The sequence below is a fragment of the Mustelus asterias genome, chromosome 14 (genome assembly GCF_964213995.1).
Source record: "Mustelus asterias chromosome 14, sMusAst1.hap1.1, whole genome shotgun sequence".
NCBI classification, from domain to species: domain Eukaryota; kingdom Metazoa; phylum Chordata; class Chondrichthyes; order Carcharhiniformes; family Triakidae; genus Mustelus; species Mustelus asterias.
In genome coordinates this window covers 3781719-3803495 of record NC_135814.1, presented here as the reverse complement: position 1 = coordinate 3803495, position 21777 = coordinate 3781719, and the positions used below count along the sequence as shown (strand labels likewise).

General features: G+C 49.3%; 1 protein-coding gene across 1 annotated transcript in view; it reads left to right on the top strand.

Annotated features, from left to right (window-relative positions):
* LOC144503952 (1-phosphatidylinositol 4,5-bisphosphate phosphodiesterase delta-4-like) overlaps window positions 1-20165 on the top strand; it is a 49301-nt gene extending 29136 nt beyond the window's left edge. The window contains exons 8-12 of the mRNA XM_078229119.1: window positions 1847-2011; window positions 3018-3174; window positions 11129-11245; window positions 14060-14238; window positions 19962-20165. Of these exons, the coding sequence (XP_078085245.1) occupies window positions 1847-2011; window positions 3018-3174; window positions 11129-11245; window positions 14060-14238; window positions 19962-20165 (822 nt within the window). The remainder of the gene's footprint in view (window positions 1-1846; window positions 2012-3017; window positions 3175-11128; window positions 11246-14059; window positions 14239-19961) is intronic.
* Window positions 20166-21777: the final 1612 nt, after the last annotated feature.

Genomic DNA, 21777 nt, shown 5'->3' with positions numbered 1-21777 from the left:
CTTCTGGTAGTGTGGCGACCAGAATTGAACACTATATTGCAAGTGCGGCCTAACTAAGGTTCTATAAAGCTGCAACATGACTTGCCAATTTTTAAACTCAATGCCCCGGCTGATGAAGGCAAGCATGCCGTATGCCTTCTTGACTACCTTCTCCACCTGCATTGCCACTTTCAGTGACCTGTGTACCTGTACACCCAGATCCCTCTGCCTATCAATACTCTTAAGGGTTCTGCCATTTACTGTATATTTCCTATCTGTATTAGACCTTCCAAAATGCATTACCTCATATTTGTCCGGATTAACCTCCATCTGCCATCTCTCCGCCCAAGTTTCCAACTGATCTATATCCTGCTGTATCCTCTGATGGTCCTCATCGCTATCTGCAAATCCACCAACCTTTGTGTCGTCCGCAAACTTACTAATCAAACCAGTTACATTTTCCTCCAAATCATTTATATATATTACAAACAGCAAAGGTCCCAACACTGATCCCTGAGGAATGCCACTTGTCACAGCCCACCTTGCCAGCATACTTCTGATCCCATGTGACTTCTCTTCTGCATCAGTCTGCCATGAGGGACCTTGTCAAAGGCCTTACTGAAGTCCATGTCGACAACATCCACTGCCCTACCCTCATCAATCATCTTCGTCACTTCCTCGAAAAACTCAATCAAGTTCATGAAACACGACCTCTCCTTCACAAAACCATGTTGCCTCTCGCTAATACATCTGCTTATTTCTAAGTGGGAAAAATCCTGTCTCGAAGAATCCTCTCCAATAATTTCCCTACCACTGATGTAAGGCTCACCGGCCTGTAATTACCTGGATTGCTACCCTTCTTAAACAAAGGAACAACATTGGCTATTCATTGGCCTCTCCTTTAACTTTGATTTTCTAATTCTTCATACAACTGAACACTCCCCCCCCTCTATTTAGTTTAAAGCCTGATCTACAGCCCTAGTTATACGATTCGCCAGGACTCTGGTCCCAGCACGATTCAGATGAAGACCATCCCATCTGAACAGGTCTCCCCTTCCCCAATACTGGTGCCAATGTCCCATGAATTCAAACCCATTCCTCCCACACCAAGCTTTGAACTAGGCACTTACCTCCTTAATCTTATTGACCCTGTGCCAATTAGCCCGTGGCTCAGGCAGTAATCCAGAGATTATTCCCTTTTTGGTTCTGCTTTTTAATTTCACTCCTAGCTGTTCATACTCCCTTAGCAGAACCTTTGTTCCTGTTCTACCGATGTCATTGGCACCTACGTGAACCACGACAACTGGGTCTTAACCCTCCCTCTCCAAGTCCCTCTGCAGCTCAGATGAGATATCCTGAACCCGAGCACCAGGCAGGCAACACAACCTTTGGGATTCTCGATCCAGGTTAGTTACAAACTAATTAAGAGGGAGAGACAGGGAGAGGGGGAGACAGGGAGAGGGGGAGAGGGGGAGACAGGAGAGGGGGAGACAGGAGAGGGGGAGAGGGGGAGACAGGAGAGAGGGGGAGACAGGAGAGAGGGGGAGAGGGAGAGACAGGGAGAGGGGGAGAGAATTCCAGAGCTTGGGGCTCAGCCACCAGAGAGCACGGTTCCCAAAGATGGAGTGATTAAAATCAGGGAAGCGCAAGAGGCCGGAATTGGAGGAGCTCAGAGGGTTGTGGGGCTGGAGGAGATTCCAGTGATTGGGAGGGGATGAGGCCATGCAGGGATTCAGAAGGATGTGAATGTTAAACTGCACACAGTTGGTCCAGGGGTGATTGGTCGGACTTATTGTCCTCAGTACCAGCCCAAAGAGCCAAACAACACTGTCTGATGGGAAGCTGGATGAATTATTTGTTCTGACAGGAGCTGAAACGGAAGGTTCTGGTGAAAGGGAAACGGATCGGCAAGTTAGAGGAGTGTCTAAACGGGCAGGGTGAGGACCACGACACGGCAGAGGTCACCGATGAGGACGAGGCAGCGGAAATGGACGATGAGAACATCAAGAATGAAATGAAGAGGAAAGGGAAGGTAAATCCTCGGGGGAAAGAACCTTTTCATCACCAGTGGCCACAGGGTGGCACAGGGATTAGCACTGCTGCCTCACAGCGCCAGGGAGCCGGGTTCGATTCCTGGCTTGGGTCACTGTCTGTGTGGAGTCTGCATGTTCTCCCCGTGTCTGCAAGGGTTTCCTCCGGGTGCTCCGGTTTCCTCCCACAATCTGAAAGACGTGCTGGTTAGGGTGCATTGGCCATGCTAAATTCTCCCTCAGTGTAGAATATTAAGGGCGTGGAATGCCCTGCCTGCAGCAGGAGTGGACTCGCCAACATTAAGAGCATTTAAATGGTCATTGGATAAACATATGGATGATATTGGAATAGTGTAGGTTAGATGGGCTTTAGATTGGTTTCACTGGTCGGCGCAACATCGAGGGCCGAAGGGCCTGTACTGCGCTGTAATGTTCTATGTTCTATGTACCCGAACAGGCACCGGAATGTGGCGACTCGGGGATTTTCACAGTAACTTCATTGCGGTGTTAATGTAAGCCTACTTGTAACACTAATAAATAAACTTAAAAGCAAAGGGGAGAATGTGGGGGTGGGGGGTAGTACAGGGGGGGAAGTGTGGGGGAGGCAAGAGTGTGGGGCAATGGGTGGAGAGAGGGAGGGGGAGGGGGTGGAGAAGGGGGTGGGGGAGGGGGAAGGAGAGAGGGAGGGGGAATGGGTGGGTTGCGGGAGTGGAGGGAGAAGGGGAGTGGGTGGGGAGCAGGAGGGGACGGGGTGAGGGGGTAAATTCTCCCGCTGCCAGACCAGGCAGGAACATGGCGACGTGTCGAGGATTCCCTGGGTGGGCTCACTCTGACCTCAGATACAGATCAGTTCTGATCTAACTGAATGGTGTAGCAGGCTCGAGGGGCTGAATGGCCTCCTGCTGTTCCAGGGATGGGATGTGAACGAACGCTCGGTTGAAGCTCCAGTTCATCCTCCGGGGATTTCTCTACTGACCCCTGTGTCTCTGTGCTGTGATTGGTTGCCAGGGTTCGAAGCAGAGTTTGGCCAAGGAGCTTTCTGATTGTGTTATCTACTGTAAGAGCGTCCATTTTAACAGCTTCAAACACTCGCGCACACATTACAAATTCTACGAGATCTCCTCCTTCACTGAATCCAAGGCCAGGAAATTGATCAGGGAATCTGGTAAGTGATCAACTGGATTAGTTACATCTGGAATCTAACTGAGGGCTTTGGGGTGGGTGGGGGGGTGAGGGGGTGGCGGGCAGGTGAGGATCATTCAACCCCTCGAGCCTACCCCGCCATTCCTATCCAGGGATTATTGCCCATCCCTAATTGCCCCTTGAACTCAATGTCTCGGTTGACCATTTCAGAGGGCATTTCCAACATTGCTGTGGCTTTGGAGTCACATGTAGGCCAGACCGGATAAGGACGGCAGATTTCCCTTCCTAAAGGACGTTAGTGAACCAGATGGGTTTTTACAACGATTAAACTTTTAATTCCAGGTTATTGGAAACAAATGTCATCATTCTGCTGTGGTGGGATTTGAACCCAGGTGCCCTGAATGCTACCCTGTATCTCTAGATTACTAATCCAGTGACAATACGATTACGCCGTTGTCTCCCCTTTCAATGGTTGATCTGGTTGTGGTCTAAGCTCCACTTTCCTCTCTGACCCCGATAACCCTTGACCTCCCGAGTCAATCAAAAACCTGTCTAACTCAGCCCTGAATAAATTCCCTGACCCACAGAGTTCCCACTGCTCCTGCGGGAGAGAATTCCACAGACTGACAATCTCCTGAGAGAAAAACATTCTCCTCATCTCAGTCTGAGAATGGGAGACCCCTTTTTATTACTGGTTCTAATCTCTTCTGCAAGAGGGAACAGAATCCACCCTCAGAATCAAATCCTCTCAGGATCTGATATCTCAATAAGATCACCTCTCAATCTTCTCAACTCCAGTGGGTACAGCCCAGACTGCTCAACCTTTCCTCGTAAGATAAACCCCCCATCCCAGAAGGGAGGTGAGTGAACCCACTCCAAACTGCTTCAAACACATAGAACATAGAACATAGAACAGTACAGCACAGAACAGGCCCTTCGGCCCACGATGTTGTGCCGAGCTTTATCTGAAACCAAGATCAAGCTATCCCACTCCCTATCATCCTGGTGTGCTCCATGTGCCTATCCAATAACCGCTTAAATGTTTCTAAAGTGTCTGACTCCACTATCACTGCAGGCAGTCCATTCCACACCCCAACCACTCTCTGCGTAAAGAACCTACCTCTGATATCCTTCCTGTATCTCCCACCACGAACCCTATAGTTATGCCCCCTTGTAATAGCTCCATCCACCCGAGGAAATAGTCTTTGAACGTTCACTCTATCTATCCCCTTCATCATTTTATACACCTCTATCAAGTCTCCCCTCAGCCGCCTCCGCTCCAGAGAGAATAGCCCTAGCTCCCTCAACCTTTCCTCATATGACCTACCCTCCAAACCAGGCAGCATCCTGGTAAATCTCCTCTGCACTCCTTCCAGCGCTTCCACATCCTTCCTATAGTGAGGTGACCAGAACTGCACACAATATTCCAAATGTGGTCTCACCAAGGTCCTGTACAGTTGCAGCATAACCCCACGGCTCTTAAACTCCAACCCCCTGTTAATAAAGGCTAACACACTACAGGCCTTCTTCACAGCTCTATCCACTTGAGTGGCAACCTTTAGAGATCTGTGGATATGGACCCCAAGATCTCTCTGTTCCTCCACAGTCTTCAGAACCCTACCTTTGACCCTGTAATCCACATTTAAATTTGTCCTACCAAAATGAATCACCTCACATTTATCAGGGTTAAACTCCATTTGCCATTTTTCAGCCCAGCTTTGCATCCTATCTATGTCTCTTTGCAGCCTACAACAGCCCTCCACCTCATCCACTACTCCACCAATCTTGGTGTCATCAGCAAATTTACTGATCCACCCTTCAGCCCCCTCCTCTAAGTCATTAATAAAAATCACAAAGAGCAGAGGACCAAGCACTGATCCCTGCGGCACACCGCTAGCAACCTGCCTCCAATCCGAAAATTTTCCATCGACCACCACCCTCTGTCTTCGGTCAGACAGCCAGTTGCCTATCCAATCGGCCAACTTTCCCTCTATCCCACACCTCCTCACTTTCATCATAAGCCGACCATGGGGGACCTTATCAAACGCCTTACTAAAATCCATGTATATGACATCAACTGCCCTACCTTCATCAACACACTTAGTTACCTCCTCAAAAAATTCTATCAAATTTGTGAGGCACGACTTGCCCTTCACGAATCCGTGCTGACTATCTCGGATTAATCCGCATCTTTCTAAATGGTCGTAAATCCCATCCCTAAGGACCCTTTCCATCAATTTACCAACCACCGAAGTAAGACTAACCGGTCTATAATTACCAGGGTCATTTCTATTCCCTTTCTTAAACAGAGGAACAACATTCGCCATTCTCCAGTCCTCTGGCACCATCCCCGTGGACAGCGAGGACCCAAAGATCAACGCCAAAGGCTCTGCAATCTCATCCCTTGCCTCCCAAAGAATCCTAGGATACATTTCATCAGGCCCAGGGGACTTATCGACCTTCAGTTTATTCAAAACTGCCAAGACATCCTCCCTCCGAACATCTATTTCCTCCAGCCTATTAGCCTGTAACACCTTCTCTTCCTCAAAAACATGGCCCCTCTCCTTGGTGAACACTGAAGAAAAGTATTCATTCATCACCTCGCCTATCTCTACTGACTCCATACACAAGTTCCCACTACTGTCCTTGACCGGCCCTAACCTCACCCTGGTCATTCTTTTATTCCTCACATAAGAGTAAAAAGCCTTGGGGTTTTCCTTGATCCGACCCGCCAAGGACTTCTCATGTCCCCTCCTAGCTCTCCTAAGCCCCTTTTTCAGCTCATTCCTTGCTAACTTGTAACCCTTAATCGAGCCATCTGAACCTTGTTTCCTCATCCCTACATAAGCTTCCCTCTTCCTTTTCACAAGACATTCCACCTCTTTTGTGAACCATGGTTCCCTCACTCGGCCATTTCCTCCCTGCCTGACAGGAACATACCTATCAAGGACATCCAGTATTTGTTCCTTGAAAAAATTCCACTTTTCATTAGTTCCTTTCTCTGACAGTTTCTGTTCCCAACTTATGCCCCCTAATTCTTGCCTAATCGCATCATAATTACCCCTCCCCCAATTGTAAACCTTGCCCTGCCGTACGGCCCTATCCCTCTCCATTGCAATAACAAAAGACACCGAATTGTGGTCACTATCTCCAAATTGCTCTCCCACAACCAAATCTAACACTTGGCCCGGTTCATTTCCCAGTACCAAATCCAATGTGGCCTCACCTCTTGTCGGCCCATCCACATATTGTGTCAGGAAACCCTCCCGCACACACTGCACAAAAACTGCCCCATCCAAACTATTTGACCTACAAAGGTTCCAATCAATATTTGGAAAGTTAAAGTCCCCCATGACAACTACCCTGTGACCCCCACACATATCCATAATCTGCTTAGCAATTTCTTCCTCCACATCTCTATTACTATTTGGGGGCCTATAGTAAACTCCTAGCAACGTGACCGCTCCTTTCCTATTTCTAACTTCAGCCCATATTACCTCAGTGTGCAGATCCCCCACGAAGTGCCTTTCCGCAGCCGTTAAACTATCCTTGATTAACAATGCCACTCCTCCACCTCTTTTACCAGCTTCCCTACACTTAGTGAAACATCTATACCCCGGAACGTCCAACAACCATTCCTGTCCTTGTTCTACCCACGTCTCCGTAATGGCCACAACATCGTAGTCCCAAGTACCAATCCACGCCCCAAGTTCATCTACCTTGTTCCGGATGCTCCTTGCATTGAAGTAGACACACTTCAACCCACCTTCCTGTCTACCAGTACCCACCCTTGACCCTGATACCTTCCCCAATGCCTCACCACCCTCACTGACTTCTGGACTACAACTCCCTTTCCCACTCCCCTGACAAATTAGTTTAAACCCCCCTGAAGAGCCGTAACAAATTTCCCTCCGAGGATATTGGTGCCCCTCTGGTTCAGGTGCACCCCGTCCTGTTTGTACAGGTCCCACCTTCCCCAGAACGTGTTCCAATTATCCACGTATCTGAAACCCTCCCTCCTACACCATCCCTGCAACCACATATTTAACTGCACTCTCTCCCTGTTCCTCAACTCGCTATCACGTGGTACCGGCAACGTACCAGAGATGACCACATGTTTCGTCTTGGCTCTCAGCTTCCAGCCCAGCTCCAGAAATTCCTGCTTTAAATCCCCGTCCCTTCTCTTACCTATGTCATTGGTACCAATGTGCACCACGACTTGTGACTGTTTCCCCTCCCCCTTCAGAATCTGGAAAACACGGTCTGAGACATCACGAACCTTGGCATCCGGTAGGCAACATACCATCCGTGAGTCTCTTTTGCTGCCACAGAACCTCCTATCTATCCCTCTAACTAACGAGTCCCCAATAACTATCGCCCTCCCGCTCTCCCCCTTTCCCTCCCGAGCCACAGAGACGGACACAGTGCTGGAGATCCTCTCACTGCGGCTCCCCACTGGTATGTCATCCCCCTCAACCGTATCCAAAGCGGAATACTTGTTGCTAAGGGGAACGACCACCGGGGATCCCTGCACGGACTGCTTCCTCCCAGCCCCTCTCACCGTCACCCATCTGTTTTCAATCCTCGGAGTAACTGTATTCCTAAAGCTTGTGTCTATGGCCATCTCTGCGTCCCTGATGATCCTAAGTTCATCCAACTCCAGCTCCAGTTCCCTAACACGGTTTTGGAGGAGCTGCAGATGGGTGCACTTCCCACAGGTGTAATCAGTAGGGACACTGACGGCGTCCCTCACCTCAAACATAGTGCAAGAGGAACATTGCACTGCCTTCACACCCATCCCCTCTAGATACCTTGCCAGTACCAGGTAGAAAGTGCAAAAATGAATTCAACTCACCCCTGCTCGCCCTTACTGCCTAAGCCCTGTGAGCCAAAGTCTTATAGCTCACACTCTGCTTCCCACACACTCCACTGCCCGCTCCCGGCGCTGCCCGCTGTATACTGCAGCCTACCTTTTATACTTCACGCGCTTAAAAAACCCTTCCCAGACTCCTTTGCTGCCCACTTCTAGTTTTCACTTTAAACTTGAAAAACTGCAGCACTGCTGCTTTTCAATCACCCCTCTCAGCTTGCTCCAGTGGATCAAGACAGTTAAATCCTTTCTCAAATGAAGTCCAAAACTATAAACAGTGTGCGGAATTTTCTGAACATTCACGCCCTGCCGCTGCTACCAGCAAGGACGGGGAATTTGGCGCCCAACTAAATGTCCATTCCCTGCAGTGGGACCGGAGAATCCCAGCCGCGGGGCGAGGTCGGAGAATCCCAGCCATGGGGCGAGGTTGGAGAATCCCAGCCACGGGGCGAGGTTGGGGAATCCCAGCCGCGGGGCGGGGTCGGGGAATCCCAGCTACAGGGCAAGGTCAGGGAATCCCAGCCATGGGGCGAGGTTGGGGAATCCCAGCCACGGGGCGAGGTTGGGGAATCCCAGCCGCGGGGCGGGGTCAGAGAATCCCAGCCGCAGGGCGAGGTTGGGGAATCCCAGCCGCGGGGCGGGGTCAGAGAATCCCAGCCGCAGGGCGAGGTTGGGGAATCCCAGCCGTGGGGCGAGGTCGGAGAATCCCAGCCACGGGGCGAGGTTGGGGAATCCCAGCCGCGGGGCGGGGTCAGAGAATCCCAGCCGCAGGGCGAGGTTGGGGAATCCCAGCCGTGGGGCGAGGTCGGAGAATCCCAGCCACAGGGCGAGGTTGGGGAATCCCAGCCGCGGGGCGAGGTTGGGGAATCCCAGCCGCGGGGCGAGGTCGGGGAATCCCAGCCGCAGGGCGAGGTTGGGGAATCCCAGCCGTGGGGCGAGGTCGGAGAATCCCAGCCGCAGGGCGAGGTTGGAGAATCCCAGCCACAGGGCGAGGTTGGGGAATCCCAGCCGTGGGGTGGGGTCAGAGAATCCCAGCCACGGGGCGAGGTCGGGGAATCCCAGCCGCAGGGCGAGGTCGGGGAATCCCAGCCACAGGGCGAGGTCGGGGAATCCCAGCCGCGGGGCGGGGTCGGGGAATCCCAGCCGTGGGGCGAGGTCGGGGAATCCCAGCCACGGGGCGAGGTCGGGGAATCCCAGCCGTGGGGCGAGGTCGGGGAATCCCAGCCACGGGGCGAGGTCGGGGAATCCCAGCCACGGGGCGAGGTCGGGGAATCCCAGCCGCAGGGCGGGGTCAGGGAGTCTGGCCAGTATTCCAAATGTGATCTCACCAAGACTCTGTACAGCTGCAGCAAAACGTCTTTATTTTTAGATTCCATTCCCCTTGCAAGAAACAACATTTTAGTTACCTTCTTAATCACTTGCGATACCTGCGTACTACCATCTCTTGATTCATTTACCAGGATACCCAGATCCCTCTGTAACTCAGAGTTCTGCAATCTCTGTCTATGTAAATAGTATACTGCATTTCTATTCTTCCTGCCAAAGTGGATACGTTCACATTTTCCCACATTATATTCCATATCGAAAATTTTCTGCCCACTCATTTAACCTGTTGATATCCCTTTGCTGATTCTCAGCCACCTCTTGACAACTTACTCTCCTACTTACTTGGTGTCATTGGCAAATTTAGCTATCATGCATTTGCTCCCTTCAACCAAATCATTGATACAGATTGTAAATTGTTGGGGCGCCAGCACTGATCCCTGTAGCACTCCATTAGTTACAACTTGATCATCCAAAGGCCCATTCATCCCTACCCTCTGCTTCCGGTTAGCCAGTCAATCCTTTAGCCTTGCTAATGTGTTACCCCGTACAACATGTCCTCTTATCTTGTGCAGTAACCTTTGATGTGGCACCTTGTGGAAAACCTTCTCAAAATCCAAGTACACCACTCTACAGGTGGACACCTTGCTCGTTACTTCCTTAAAAAACTCCAATAGTTTATTTAAATATAATTTCCCTTTCATAAAACCAACTCTGACTCTGCCTGATCGCATTATGATTCCCTAAGTATCTGCTACAACCTCTTCAATAATGGATTCTAGCAATTTCCCTGTGACAGATGTTAGACTAACTGGCCTGTAGTTTCCTGCTTTCTTGAATAAAGTTGTTACATTCCCTATTTTCTAATCCATGGGGACCTTTCCAGAATCTCAGGAATTTTGGAAGAGGCTCGAAGGGCCAAATGGCCTCCTCCTGCTCCTATCTTCTAACCAATGTTTCTACTATCTCTGCAGCCACCTCTTCTGAGACCCTAGGGTACAGGCCATCTGCTCCTGGGGACTTGTCAGTCCTTAGACCTCAGAGTTTTCCCTCCATAACAGATACCCAGGAGTGAGTTACAGACTGGAATCTAATCGAGGGGTTTGGGATGGTTTATATATAGCATAACAGATACCCGGGAGTGAGTTATGGACTAGAATAGAAGTCTACAAGATTATGAGAGGCATGGATAGAGTGGATAGTCAGAAGCTTTTTCCCAGGGTGGAAGAGTCAATTACTAGGGGGCATAGGATTAAGGTGCGAGGGGCAAGGTTTAAAGGAGATGCACGAGGCGAGTTTTTTACACAGAGAGTGGTGGGTGCCTGGAACTCGTTGCTGGGGGAGGTAATGGAAGTGGATACGATAGTGACTTTTAAGGGGCGTCTTGACAAATACATGAATAGGATGGGAATAGAGGGATTATGGTCCCCGGAAGGGTAGGGGGTTTTAGTTAAGTCGGGCAGCATGGTCGGTGCAGGCTTGGAGGGCCGAAGGGCCTGTTCCTGTAATTTTCTTTGTTCTTTGTTCCAGAATCTAACCGAGGAGTTCAGAATGGTTTATATATAGAATAACAGGTACCAGGGAGTGAATTACCGACTGGAATGGAGGGGTTTGGTCGTGTTTTTTGGATAATGGATATCTTGGCATCAATGGGTTCTGATGGACTGAGTGTCTTGATTTGATCTCCCCTCTCCGGATGGTGAAATATTGATTGGTTACTTTGCGTCTGTACTCAGTCTGCCGTGAATGACTCACTCCTGTCTCTGCCTTGTTTGGTTAACAGCGAACGAGTTTGTCCGTCACAATGCCTGGCAGTTAACCCGGGTCTATCCCAGTGGATTCCGAACTGATTCTTCAAACTTCAGCCCTCAGGAGTTCTGGAACACAGGCTGCCAAATAGGTAAGAGTCTCCAACAGATGCCAGCTCCCCGTGCCTGGCACTGCCCCATCAGCAGATTGTGTTTGACAATGTACATGCTTTAGGCTTTCTCAATTGTGGCACAAGGATTAAGCAGTCTTTAGTGATAAAAATAAGCCAAGAAGTCATCCTGAATCTAACACTATTGATTATCCTAAAATGAGAAATATCTTAGAAACCTATTCTCTTTAAGAAGCAATGTGTTACTCCTCACCGATATCAAGGAGGGAGTCACACTGAGAGCCTGTTCTGTTCAGCCTAAAATGAGTCTTGAAGACAAAAGAGTTCACAGCTCCTTGAAAGTGGAGTCACAGGTGGACAGAGTGGTGAAGAAGGCATTCGGCATGCTTGGTTTCATCGGTCAGAACATTGAATACAGGAGTTGAGGCGTCTTGTTGAAATTGTACAAGACATTGGTAAGGCCACACTTGGAATACTGTGTGCAATTCTGGTCACCCTATTATACAAAGGATATTATTAAACCAGAAAGAGTGCGGAAAAGATTTACTAGGATGTTACCGGGACTTGATGGATTGAGTTATAAGGATAGGCTGGATCAAATGGGATTTTTTTCTCTGGAGCGTTGGAGGCTGAGTGATGATCTTATAGTGGGGCTTACTTAATGAGGGGCACAGATCAGCTAGATAGTCAATAACTTTTCCCAAATGTAGGGGAGTCTAAAACTTGAGGGCAGAGGTTTAAGGTGAGAGGGGAGAGATACAAAAGTGTCCAGAGGGTGGTGAGTGTCTGGAACAAGCTGCCAGAGGTAGTAGTAGAGGCGGGTACAATTTTGTCTTTTAAAAAGCATTTAGAGAGTTACATGGGTACGATGGGTATAGAGGGATATGGGCCAAATATCCCTCTATACCCCAATTGGGATATCCCAATTGGGACTAGCTTAGTGGTTAAAGACAAAAAGGGTGGCATGGACAAGTTAGGCCGAAGGGCCTGTTTCCATGCTGTAAACCTCTATGACTCTATAACCTCTCCAGACAAGAAGAAACAAAGCTGTTATCAGTAATTCAATCCTCTAAGCTACCGGCTCACAGACTCACAACTGCAATTTTTAACTATTTCATTATCTCTCTCAGCAGACAGTAACTATTTACTGTCTGGGTGGTGTGAGGCAGCAGCATATCAGCCATCTTCATATGAAATCCTGTAGTTTGTAGATTATTGAAATCTCTCCCTGTGGTTCTGCAATTGTTCCTTCCTCAGTTAATTATCCAATTCCCGTTTGAAAGCTTTGATTGAACCAGCTTTCCCCACACGCTCAGGCTGTGCATCCCAGACCCGAGCCACTCGCTGGACAAAAATGTTTATCCTCGTGTTTCCAATGCTGCTTTTTCCAACTACCTTAAATCTTTGCCTTCTCTATCTCCACCTCTCCACCAATGGGAGCCGTTTCTCTCTGGGGAGTCTGTCCAGAAGCCTCGTGATTTTGAATAACTTGAACAACCCTCGATTCTCCCTAACTGAAGCCCCCTGTCCTTGGAACCATCCTTGTGAATCCTTTCTGCATTCCCTTCACATCCTCCCTAAAGTGCAGTGTGTGCTGATCTGGACACAATACTCTGGTTGGTGCTGAACCAGTGTTTTATATGAATGTAACACACCCTCCTCCTTTTGTAGTCTATGCCCCTGTTAATAAAGCCCGGAATGCTGTTCACTTTATTACCCGCTCTCTCAAACCGTCCTGCCACTTTCAATGTTTTTGGCACACATGCCCTCAGGTCCCTCTGCTGCTGCACCCCTTTTAGAATTGTACCCTTTATGTTCATGGCAGGAATTCTCTAGCCGTTCACGCCCCACGGTCGCTGCCAGCAAGGATGGTGAATTTGGCATTCAGTCAAATCTCCGTTCGCTGCAGCGGGACTGGAGAATCCCGGCTCCGGGCGAGGGGTGGAAATTCCATCTCCTGGTGTCTGTGTTCTTTCCACCAGAGTGAATCACTTCACACTGATCGGCGTTAAATTTCACCTGCCACTTAGCTGGCCATTCCCCTGAACTGCCCATGTCCTTTTGAAGTTCTCCACAATCCTCCTCCCAGCTCACAATACTCCCCAGGTTTCTCATCCACAAATTCGGAAGTCGTGTCCCTATGCACCAAGTCTCGGTCCTGGGAACCCCAATATAAACCTTCCTCCTGTCAGAAACACAAGTCTTCATCGCTTCTCTTTCTACCCTGGCCTCAGCCTGTTCTCTATCCCTGTTGCTGCTGTCCCTTTCTTTCCTTGAGCTCTAACTTTGCTCACAAGTCTGTCATGTGGCACTTTATCAAATGTCTTCCTGAAATCCATATACACCATATCAGCAGCATGCTCTTTATTAACCTGCCTGCAACATCGTCCAAAACTCAAGCCAGTTAGTTAAAAAGAATTTGCCCTGAATAAATCCATACTGGCTTTCCTTCCTTCAGCTGCAGAGGGACTATTGATGTGTTTATAGAGTCATTGAGATTTACAGCATGGAAACAGGCCCTTCAGCCCAACTTGTCCATGCTGCCCTATTTTTAAAACACTAAGTTAGTCCCAATTTCTCGTGTTTGGCCCATGTCTCTCGATACCCATCTTACCCATGTTTGTGCGTGTAAATTTGAACATGCATGTACAGAGAGCTGAGACAGACATGATGGGCCCAACGGCCTCCTTCTGTTTTGCAACGTGTGTGTGTGTGTGTGTATTCAGTGATATAGTCGGTAATGATGGGGGGTTACACAGTTTGATCCCATTGACATTCCAGCCATCATGTGGACAGAATTGACTAATGTGGCATCTCCCATTATCTCCTTTCGAGTGGCGTTGAATTTCCAGACAGCTGGCGAGGAGATGGATCTAAGTGACGGGCTCTTTAGTCGTAATGCTCACTGCGGCTTTGTGTTAAAACCCTGGTTTATGAGAATGATAGAATCGAACTTTGACCCCGAACATCCTCAAAATACAGCTGGTTACCGGCCACTCAATCTAACCATTCAGGTAAACTCTTCAAAATCTCTCTCTCTCTCACAATTTCACTATTTCTCTCTATTTCTCTCTGTTTGTCTGTTTCTCTCTCTTTCTCTCTCTCTCTCTCTGTCTCTCTCTCTGTCTCTTTCTCTCTGTCTCTTTCTCTCTGTCTCTTTCTCTCTGTCTCTTTCGCTCTGTCTCTTTCTCTCTGTCTCTCTGTCTCTGTCTTTTTCTCTCGCTCTGTCTCTTTCTCTCTGTCTCTTTCTCTTTCTCTCGCTCTGTCTCTTTCTCTCGTTCTGTCTCTCTCGCTCTTTTGCGCTCTTTCTCTCTTGCTCTCCAAGTGAAAAGATTAGAGAATAATATCAGGTTGCACAAAATACTGGTGGGACAGTAAGCACTGAATAGAGAACGGTAAGTTAATAGGTGGAGTCAGAGAAAGGGAGAGAGTATTGAAGTCTAAATCAGTGTTACTGTGCGTGTTTGTGAACACAGAGTGGAGTGAATCAGACTGCGGAGTTACAGGCGCAGATTGCATTGTGGAAATATGATTTTGTGGTGATAACTGAGACCTGGCTCAAGAAAGGGCAGGACTGGGAGTTAAATATTTCTGAGTGCAAGGTGTTCAGCAAAGATAGGAAAGGAAGGAAAGGAGGAGGAGTGGTGGGGTTGGAATTGGGGAGCGCTGCAGCGCTGGAGAAGGAGGATGTCCCAGAGGATTCAAGGACAGAATCAATTAGTGATAAGGAACAAGAAGGGTGCAATGACATTGCTCGGTGAAGTCTGTAGACCACCAACTACTAAGAAGGATGTAGAAGAATAAATCTGCAGGGAAATGACAGAGAGATGCAAACATTATAGAGTAGGTATAATGAGGGACTTTAATTACCCGAATGTAGACTGGGGCAGTGGGAGTGTAAAGGGAGCAGAGAGACAAATGTTCCCCGATTGTGCTCAGGAGGATTTTCTGTAACCGAGCGTCCAGTCCAACAAGACAGGATGCACTATTGGACCCAGCTCTTGGAAATGAGGTGGGCCAAGTAGATCGAGTATCAGTGGAGGAACGTTTAGGAGACAGAGATCATTGTGTCGTAAGGTTCATGGTGATGGTAGAAAAGAGTAAAAATAATTAACTGGGGGAGAGCCCGACTTCAATGTGGCAAGAATGGAGCTGGGCTGGATAGACTGGAGTGAAAGGTTGGTGAGAAAAGCTATAGCTCGGGCTACCTTTAAAACAGAAATAGTTCAGGCAGTCACGGTATATTCCCTGAAAAGGGAAAGGCAGGGCAACTGTCTGTGCGGAGTTTGCACATTCTCCCCGTGTCTGCGTGGGTTTCCTCCGGGTGCTCCGGGTTCCTCCCACAGTCTGAAAGACGTACTGGTTAGGGTGCATTGGCTGTGCTAAATTCTCCCTCAGTGTGCCCGAACAGGCGCTGGAGTGTGGCGACTAGGGGATTTTCAGAGTAACTTCATTGCAGTGTGAATGTCAGCCGACTTGTGACACTAATGAGTAAACTTTAAACTTGACTTAAACAAACCCAGAACTCCCTGGATGAAAAAAGAGATTGAAATTAAGTTGAAGAAAAGTGTGCTTCTGACAGGTGACAGGTGGAAAATACAACTGAGAACCAAGAAGAATGCAAAAGGTTTGGAGGGGAGGTGAAATGAACATTGGAGAATCAAAGAGTGATTATCAAAGACTGACAGCCAACATAAAGGGGAATGCTAATGTTTTCCACAGACATATAAATAGTAAAGGGGTGGTAGGGTTGATGAGGCAAAGGGAATTTACACATACAGTCAGCGAGCATGGCTTACTGAAATTAAATTAATTTGTTGCATCTGTCTTTACCAAGGTGGCCGATGTATCCAGGCCAGAAGAGGAAACTCTGTCATGAGAAGGGTTCAAAATTGATAAGGAGGCACGGTGGCACAGTGGTTAGCACTGCCGCCTCACAACACCAGAGACCCGGGTTCAATTCCAGCCTCGGGTCACTGTCTGTGTGGAGCCTGCACGTTCTCCCCGTGTCTGCGTGGGTTTCCTCCGGGTGCTCTGGTTTCCTCCCACAGTCCAAAGATGTGCAGGTTAGGTGGATTGGCCGTGCTAAATTGCCCTTTAGTTTCACGGGGATTATCAGGGTAGATATGGGGGTTATGGGGATAGGGCCTGTTGGGATTGTGGTCAGTGCAGACGCGATGGGCCAAATGGCCTCCTTCTGCACTGTAGGGATTCTATGATTCTATGGCCCTTAGTGTCAGGGGGATTAGTAGGAAGAGTGTCCAGACTGTTGGTTCTGGAGCACCCGGAGGAAACCCACGCAGACACGGAGAGAATGTGCAGACTCCGCACAGACAGTGACCCGAGGCCGGGAATCGAACCCAGGTCTCTGGTGTTGTGAGGCAGCAGTGTTAACCACTGTGCTGCCGTGCCACCGGAGGGAGTTCCAGGATTTTGACCCAGCGACAGTGAAGGAACGTCAATATATTTCCAAGTCAGGATGGTGAGAGGCTTGGAGGGGAACCTCCAGGTGGGGGTGTTCCCAGGTATCTGCTGCCCTTGTCCTTCTAGATGGTAGTGGTTGTGGTTTTGGAAGGTGCTGCCGAAGGAGCCTTGGTGAGTTCCTGCAGTGCATCCTGTAGATGGTACACACGGCTGCTCCTGTGTGTCAGTGGTGAGTGAAAAACAGAACGGCAGACTATTATTGAAATGGTGATGGATTGGGAAATGTTGATGTGCAGAGGGATCTGGGAGTCCAAGTACATCAGTCACTGAAAACAAGCATACAAGTACAGCAAGCAGTTAAGAAGCCAAATGGGTATGTTTGCCTTCATTGCAAGAGGACTTGAGTACAGGAGCAAGGATGTCTGACTGCAGGTGTACAGGGTCTTGGTGAGACCACATCTGGAGTATTGTGTGCAGTTTTGATCTCCTTATCTAAGAAAGGATATTCTTGCCATAGAGGGAGTGCAGTGAAGGTTCACCAGACTGATTCCTGAGATGTCTGGATTGTTGTATGAAGAGAGATTGGGTCGACTGGGCCTGTATTCGCTGGAATTTGGAAGAATGAGACAGGATCTAATTAAAATTCCGACAAGGCGGGACAGACTGGATTCAGGGATGTTGTTTCCTCCAGCTTGCCGGCGGGGGGGGGGGGGGGGGGGGGGGGGGGGTGTCTAGAACAGGGGTTCACAGTCTCAGGATACAGGGAAGGCCATTTGGGACTGAGATGGGGAGAAATGTCTTCACTCAGAGGATGGTGAACCTGTGGAATTCTCCAACCTAGGAGGCAGTGGAGGCCAAGACACTGAATATATTTAAGAAGGAAATTGATAGAATTCTAGATTCTAAAAAGCTTCAAAGGGTAAGGGGAGACGTGGGAGTGTGGCAATGAGTTGTGATCATAGCAGGCTCGAAGGGCTGAATGGCCTACTCCTGTTTTCTATGTTTCTATATTGGAGTTGATAATTTCATTGAATGTCTAAGAGTGGTGGTTAGACTCTCTCTTATTGGTGATGGTCATTGCCTGGCATGTTATTTGCCACTTGTCAGCCCAAGCCTGGATATTGTCCAGGTTTTGCTGCATTTGGACACGGACTGCTTCAGTATCTGAGGAGTCGCGAATGGTGTTGAAAATTGTGCAATCATCAGCGAACACTTGGAAGTGGTCATTGATGAAGCAGCTGAAGATGGTTGGGCCGAGGACACTGACCCTGAGGGACTCCTGCAGAGATGTCCTGGAACTGAGATAACTGAAACCTCCACAATCACAACCATCTTCCTGTGTATCAGGTATCCAACCAGCGGAGAGTTTCCCCCCTGATGCCCCCTGATTCCCATTGATTCCAGTTTCTCTATGGCTCCTTGATGCCACACTCGGTCGAATGCAGCCTTGATGTCAAGGGCTGTCACCCTCACCTCACCTCTGGAATTCAGCTCTTTTGTCCATGTTTGAACCAAGGCTGTGATGAGGTCAGGAGCTGAGCGACCCTGGCAGGGTAAAGATTGTTACATTACGCTTTTTTCGCCCCTTGCAGCTCATAATCCCAAAGCAGAACTTCTTTCCTAGCCCTGTCTGTCGTTGGTACAAACATGGTCAACAACATCTACTTCCTCCCCCTCCCATTGCTCCTTCCCAGCTCAGAGCTGGTATCCTGGTACCCGGCAGGACTCTCGCTCTCGGCTGCAGAGAACGGTGTTTATCCCCCTGGACTACACTGTCCCCGTCTACAATGACATTCCCATTAACAATACCCCAGTGACTGGCTTCCTGTACCATGATGCCACTGTCAGTTTGCACATCCACCTTTCAACCCCAAGCTCGATCCCAAAAACTGCAGAAACCAGAGCTGTTAGACAATTGCAGAGGCTGGGACTCCCTCACTCCCTCTAACTGCCTCTCTCCCTCGCTCCCTCTCTCACTCACTCTGTCCCTCTCACACCTCTCTCTCTCCCTCTATCCCTCACTCACTCTCTCTCTCCCTCTCCTGCTCTCTTTCTCTCTCGCTTCATCTATCTCGTTCCCTCTCTCGCTCTCTCTCCCTCTCTCCCTTACTCACTCTGTCCCCCTCACACCTCTCTCTCTCCCTCTATCCCTTGCTCTCTCACTCACTCTCTCTCTCCCTCTCCTGCTCTCATTCTCTCTCGCTTCATCTCTCTCGTTCCCTCTCTCGCTCTCTCTCCCTCTCGCCCTCTCTCACTCTCACTCCCTCTTCTGCTCGCTCTCTCTCACTCCCTTGCTCCCTCTTTCACTCCCTCTCCCTTTCTTGCTTCCCTGTCTCTCTCTCTCACTACCCCCTCTCTCTTTCTCACTCTCTCTCCCTCTCACTCTCTCCCACTCACTCTCACTCACTCCCTCCCTCTCTCTCACTCCCTTTCTTTCTCTCTCTCTTTCTCCCTCTCCCTCTCTCTCTCTCTCTCATTCTCTTGCTCCTTCTCTCGCTCTCTCTCCCTCTCCTGTTCGCTCTCTCTCACTCTCTCTCTCTCTCTCTCTCACCTACTCTCTCCCTCCCTCCCTCTCTCTCATTCTCTTCCCCTCTCTCTTTGTCTATCTCACTCCCTCTCTCTTTCTCTTGCTCGCTCTCCCCCCTTTCTTTCTCTCTCCCTCGCTCTCTGTCCCCCTTTCTCTCTCCCCTCTGTCTCTCTCTTTCTCTTGCTCTCTCTCCCTCTCTTTCTCCCCCTCTCTCTCCCCCTCTCTCTTCCCTCTCTCTCTCCCCCCTCTCTCTCCCCCCTCTCTTTCCCTCTCTCTCTTTCCCTCTCTTTCTCTCTCTTTCTCCCTCTCTCCTCGCTCCCTCTCCCTCTCTTTCTCTTGCTTTCTCTCTCTCTCATTCTCTCTTTCTGTCCCTCTCTCTCTCTCTCTTTCTCTTGCTTTCTCTCTCTGTCCCTCTCTCTCCCTTTCTTCTCTCTTTCTCTCCCTCTCCCTCCCTCTCTCTTTCTCTTGCTCTCTCTCTCTCATTCTCTCTCTCTCTCTTTCTCTCTCTCTTTCCCTCTCTTTCTCTCTCTCTCCCTCTCTTTCTTTCCCTCTCTTTCTCCCTCTTTCTCTCTCCCTCCCTCTCTCTTTCTCTTGCTCTCTCATTCTCTCTCTCTTTTCCTTTCTCTCTTTTCTTGCTGTCTCTCTCTCTGTCTTCTCTCTCTCTCTCATTCTCTCTTTCCCGCTCTCTCACATCCTCTCTCCCTCTCTCATTCTATCTCATTCTCTCTCTCTCCCTCTCTCATTCTCTCTCATTCTCTCTCTCTCTCTCTCTCTCTCGCTGTCCAGGTGATCAGTGCACAGCAACTGCCCAAAGTGGAGAACAGTAAGGAGGGCTCGATCGTGGATCCATTGGTGCGAGTGGAAATTCACGGTGTTTCCATGGACAATGCCAAGCAGGAAACGAAATACATCGATAATAATGGTACGGAGATTGGCAACCTATCAGTATCCTCACTTAGCCTGGCAGACACCCAATGGCGTGAGTGCTAAAAACTAAGCCACTTAAACCGTGTTAAACCGAGTTCGATTCCTTCCACTGGCCCGGACCCTGAGCTCTGGAACTCCTCCCCGAAACCTCTCCATCTTCACCCCAGCAGCAGATAAGTTTGGGAGAGTCAGTAGATGTGGTCAGAATTCGGAAGACTTTTGACAGTGTATGTCGTCCCCATCAAACACTCCCAGAACAGGTACAGCATGGGGTTAGATACAGAGTAAAGCTCCCTCTACACTGTCCCCATCAAACACTCCCAGGACAGGTACAGCACGGGGTTAGATACAGAGTAAAGCTCCCTCTACACTGTCCCCATCAAACACTCCCAGGACAGGTACAGCATGGGGTTAGATACAGAGTAAAGCTCCCTCTACACTGTCCCATCAAACACTCCCAGGACAGGTACAGGACGGGGTTAGATACAGAGTAAAGCTCCCTCTACACTGTCCCCATCAAACACTCCAGGACAGGTACAGCATGGGGTTAGATACAGAGTAAAGCTCCCTCTACACTGTCCCCCATCAAACACTCCCAGGACAGGTACAACACGGGTTAGATACAGAGTAAAGCTCCCTCTACACTGTCCACATCAAACACTCCTGGGACAGGTACAACACGGGGTTAGATACAGAGTAAAGCTCCCTCTACACTGTCCCCATCAAACACTCCCAGGACAGGTACAGCATGGGGTTAGATACAGAGTAAAGCTCCCTCTACACTGTCCCCCATCAAACACTCCCAGGACAGGTACAACACGGGGTTAGATACAGAGTAAAGCTCCCTCTACACTGTCCCCATCAAACACTCCCAGGACAGGTACAGCACGGGGTTAGATACAGAGTAAAGCTCCCTCTACACTGTCCCCATCAAACACTCCCAGGACAGGTACAGCACGGGGTTAGATACAGAGTAAAGCTCCCTCTACACTGTCCCCATCAAACACTCCCAGGACAGGTACAGCACGGGGTTAGATACAGAGTAAAGCTCCCTCTACACTGTCCCCATCAAACACTTCCAGGACAGGTACAGCACGGGGTTAGATTGAAACATCGAGAATACTTAAGGAATAGTCAGGGTAGATGCAGGTAAGAGCTTTCCTCCGGTTCACGAGTCTTGAACCAGGGAGCAGAATTTCAAAATGAGGGGGATTCCACTTAGGATCCAGAGAAAGAGATATTTCTTTACACAGAGAATTGTGAATCTTTGGAACTCTCTGCGGCAGAGGACTGTGGAAGCTCAGCCAATGGGGGGTGTTTAAAGCAGAGATAGACTTCTGATGAACAGTAACATAACGAGTTACGGGGACAGTGGGTGTAAAAGGCATTGGAGTGTCCGATCAGCCATGATTATATTGAACGGTGGAGCAGGCTCGATGGGCTGAATGGCCTACTCCCTATTTCCGAAGCGGCCAATGGCAGAGCTGGATTGTTTGTCATTACACACCACACCAGGTGGTGGCGCTGTCACACTGGGAAATGTCCCCTCCTAGTGACAGAAAGATTGAACTGCAGTCTGAGACCAAGGGAAATCGGCCAGAATATACCGTCCCGGCCAGGAATCGGAGCGGGCAAGGGGCGGACACTGGGAAGGTCCGGTGACCTTGGAAAGGAT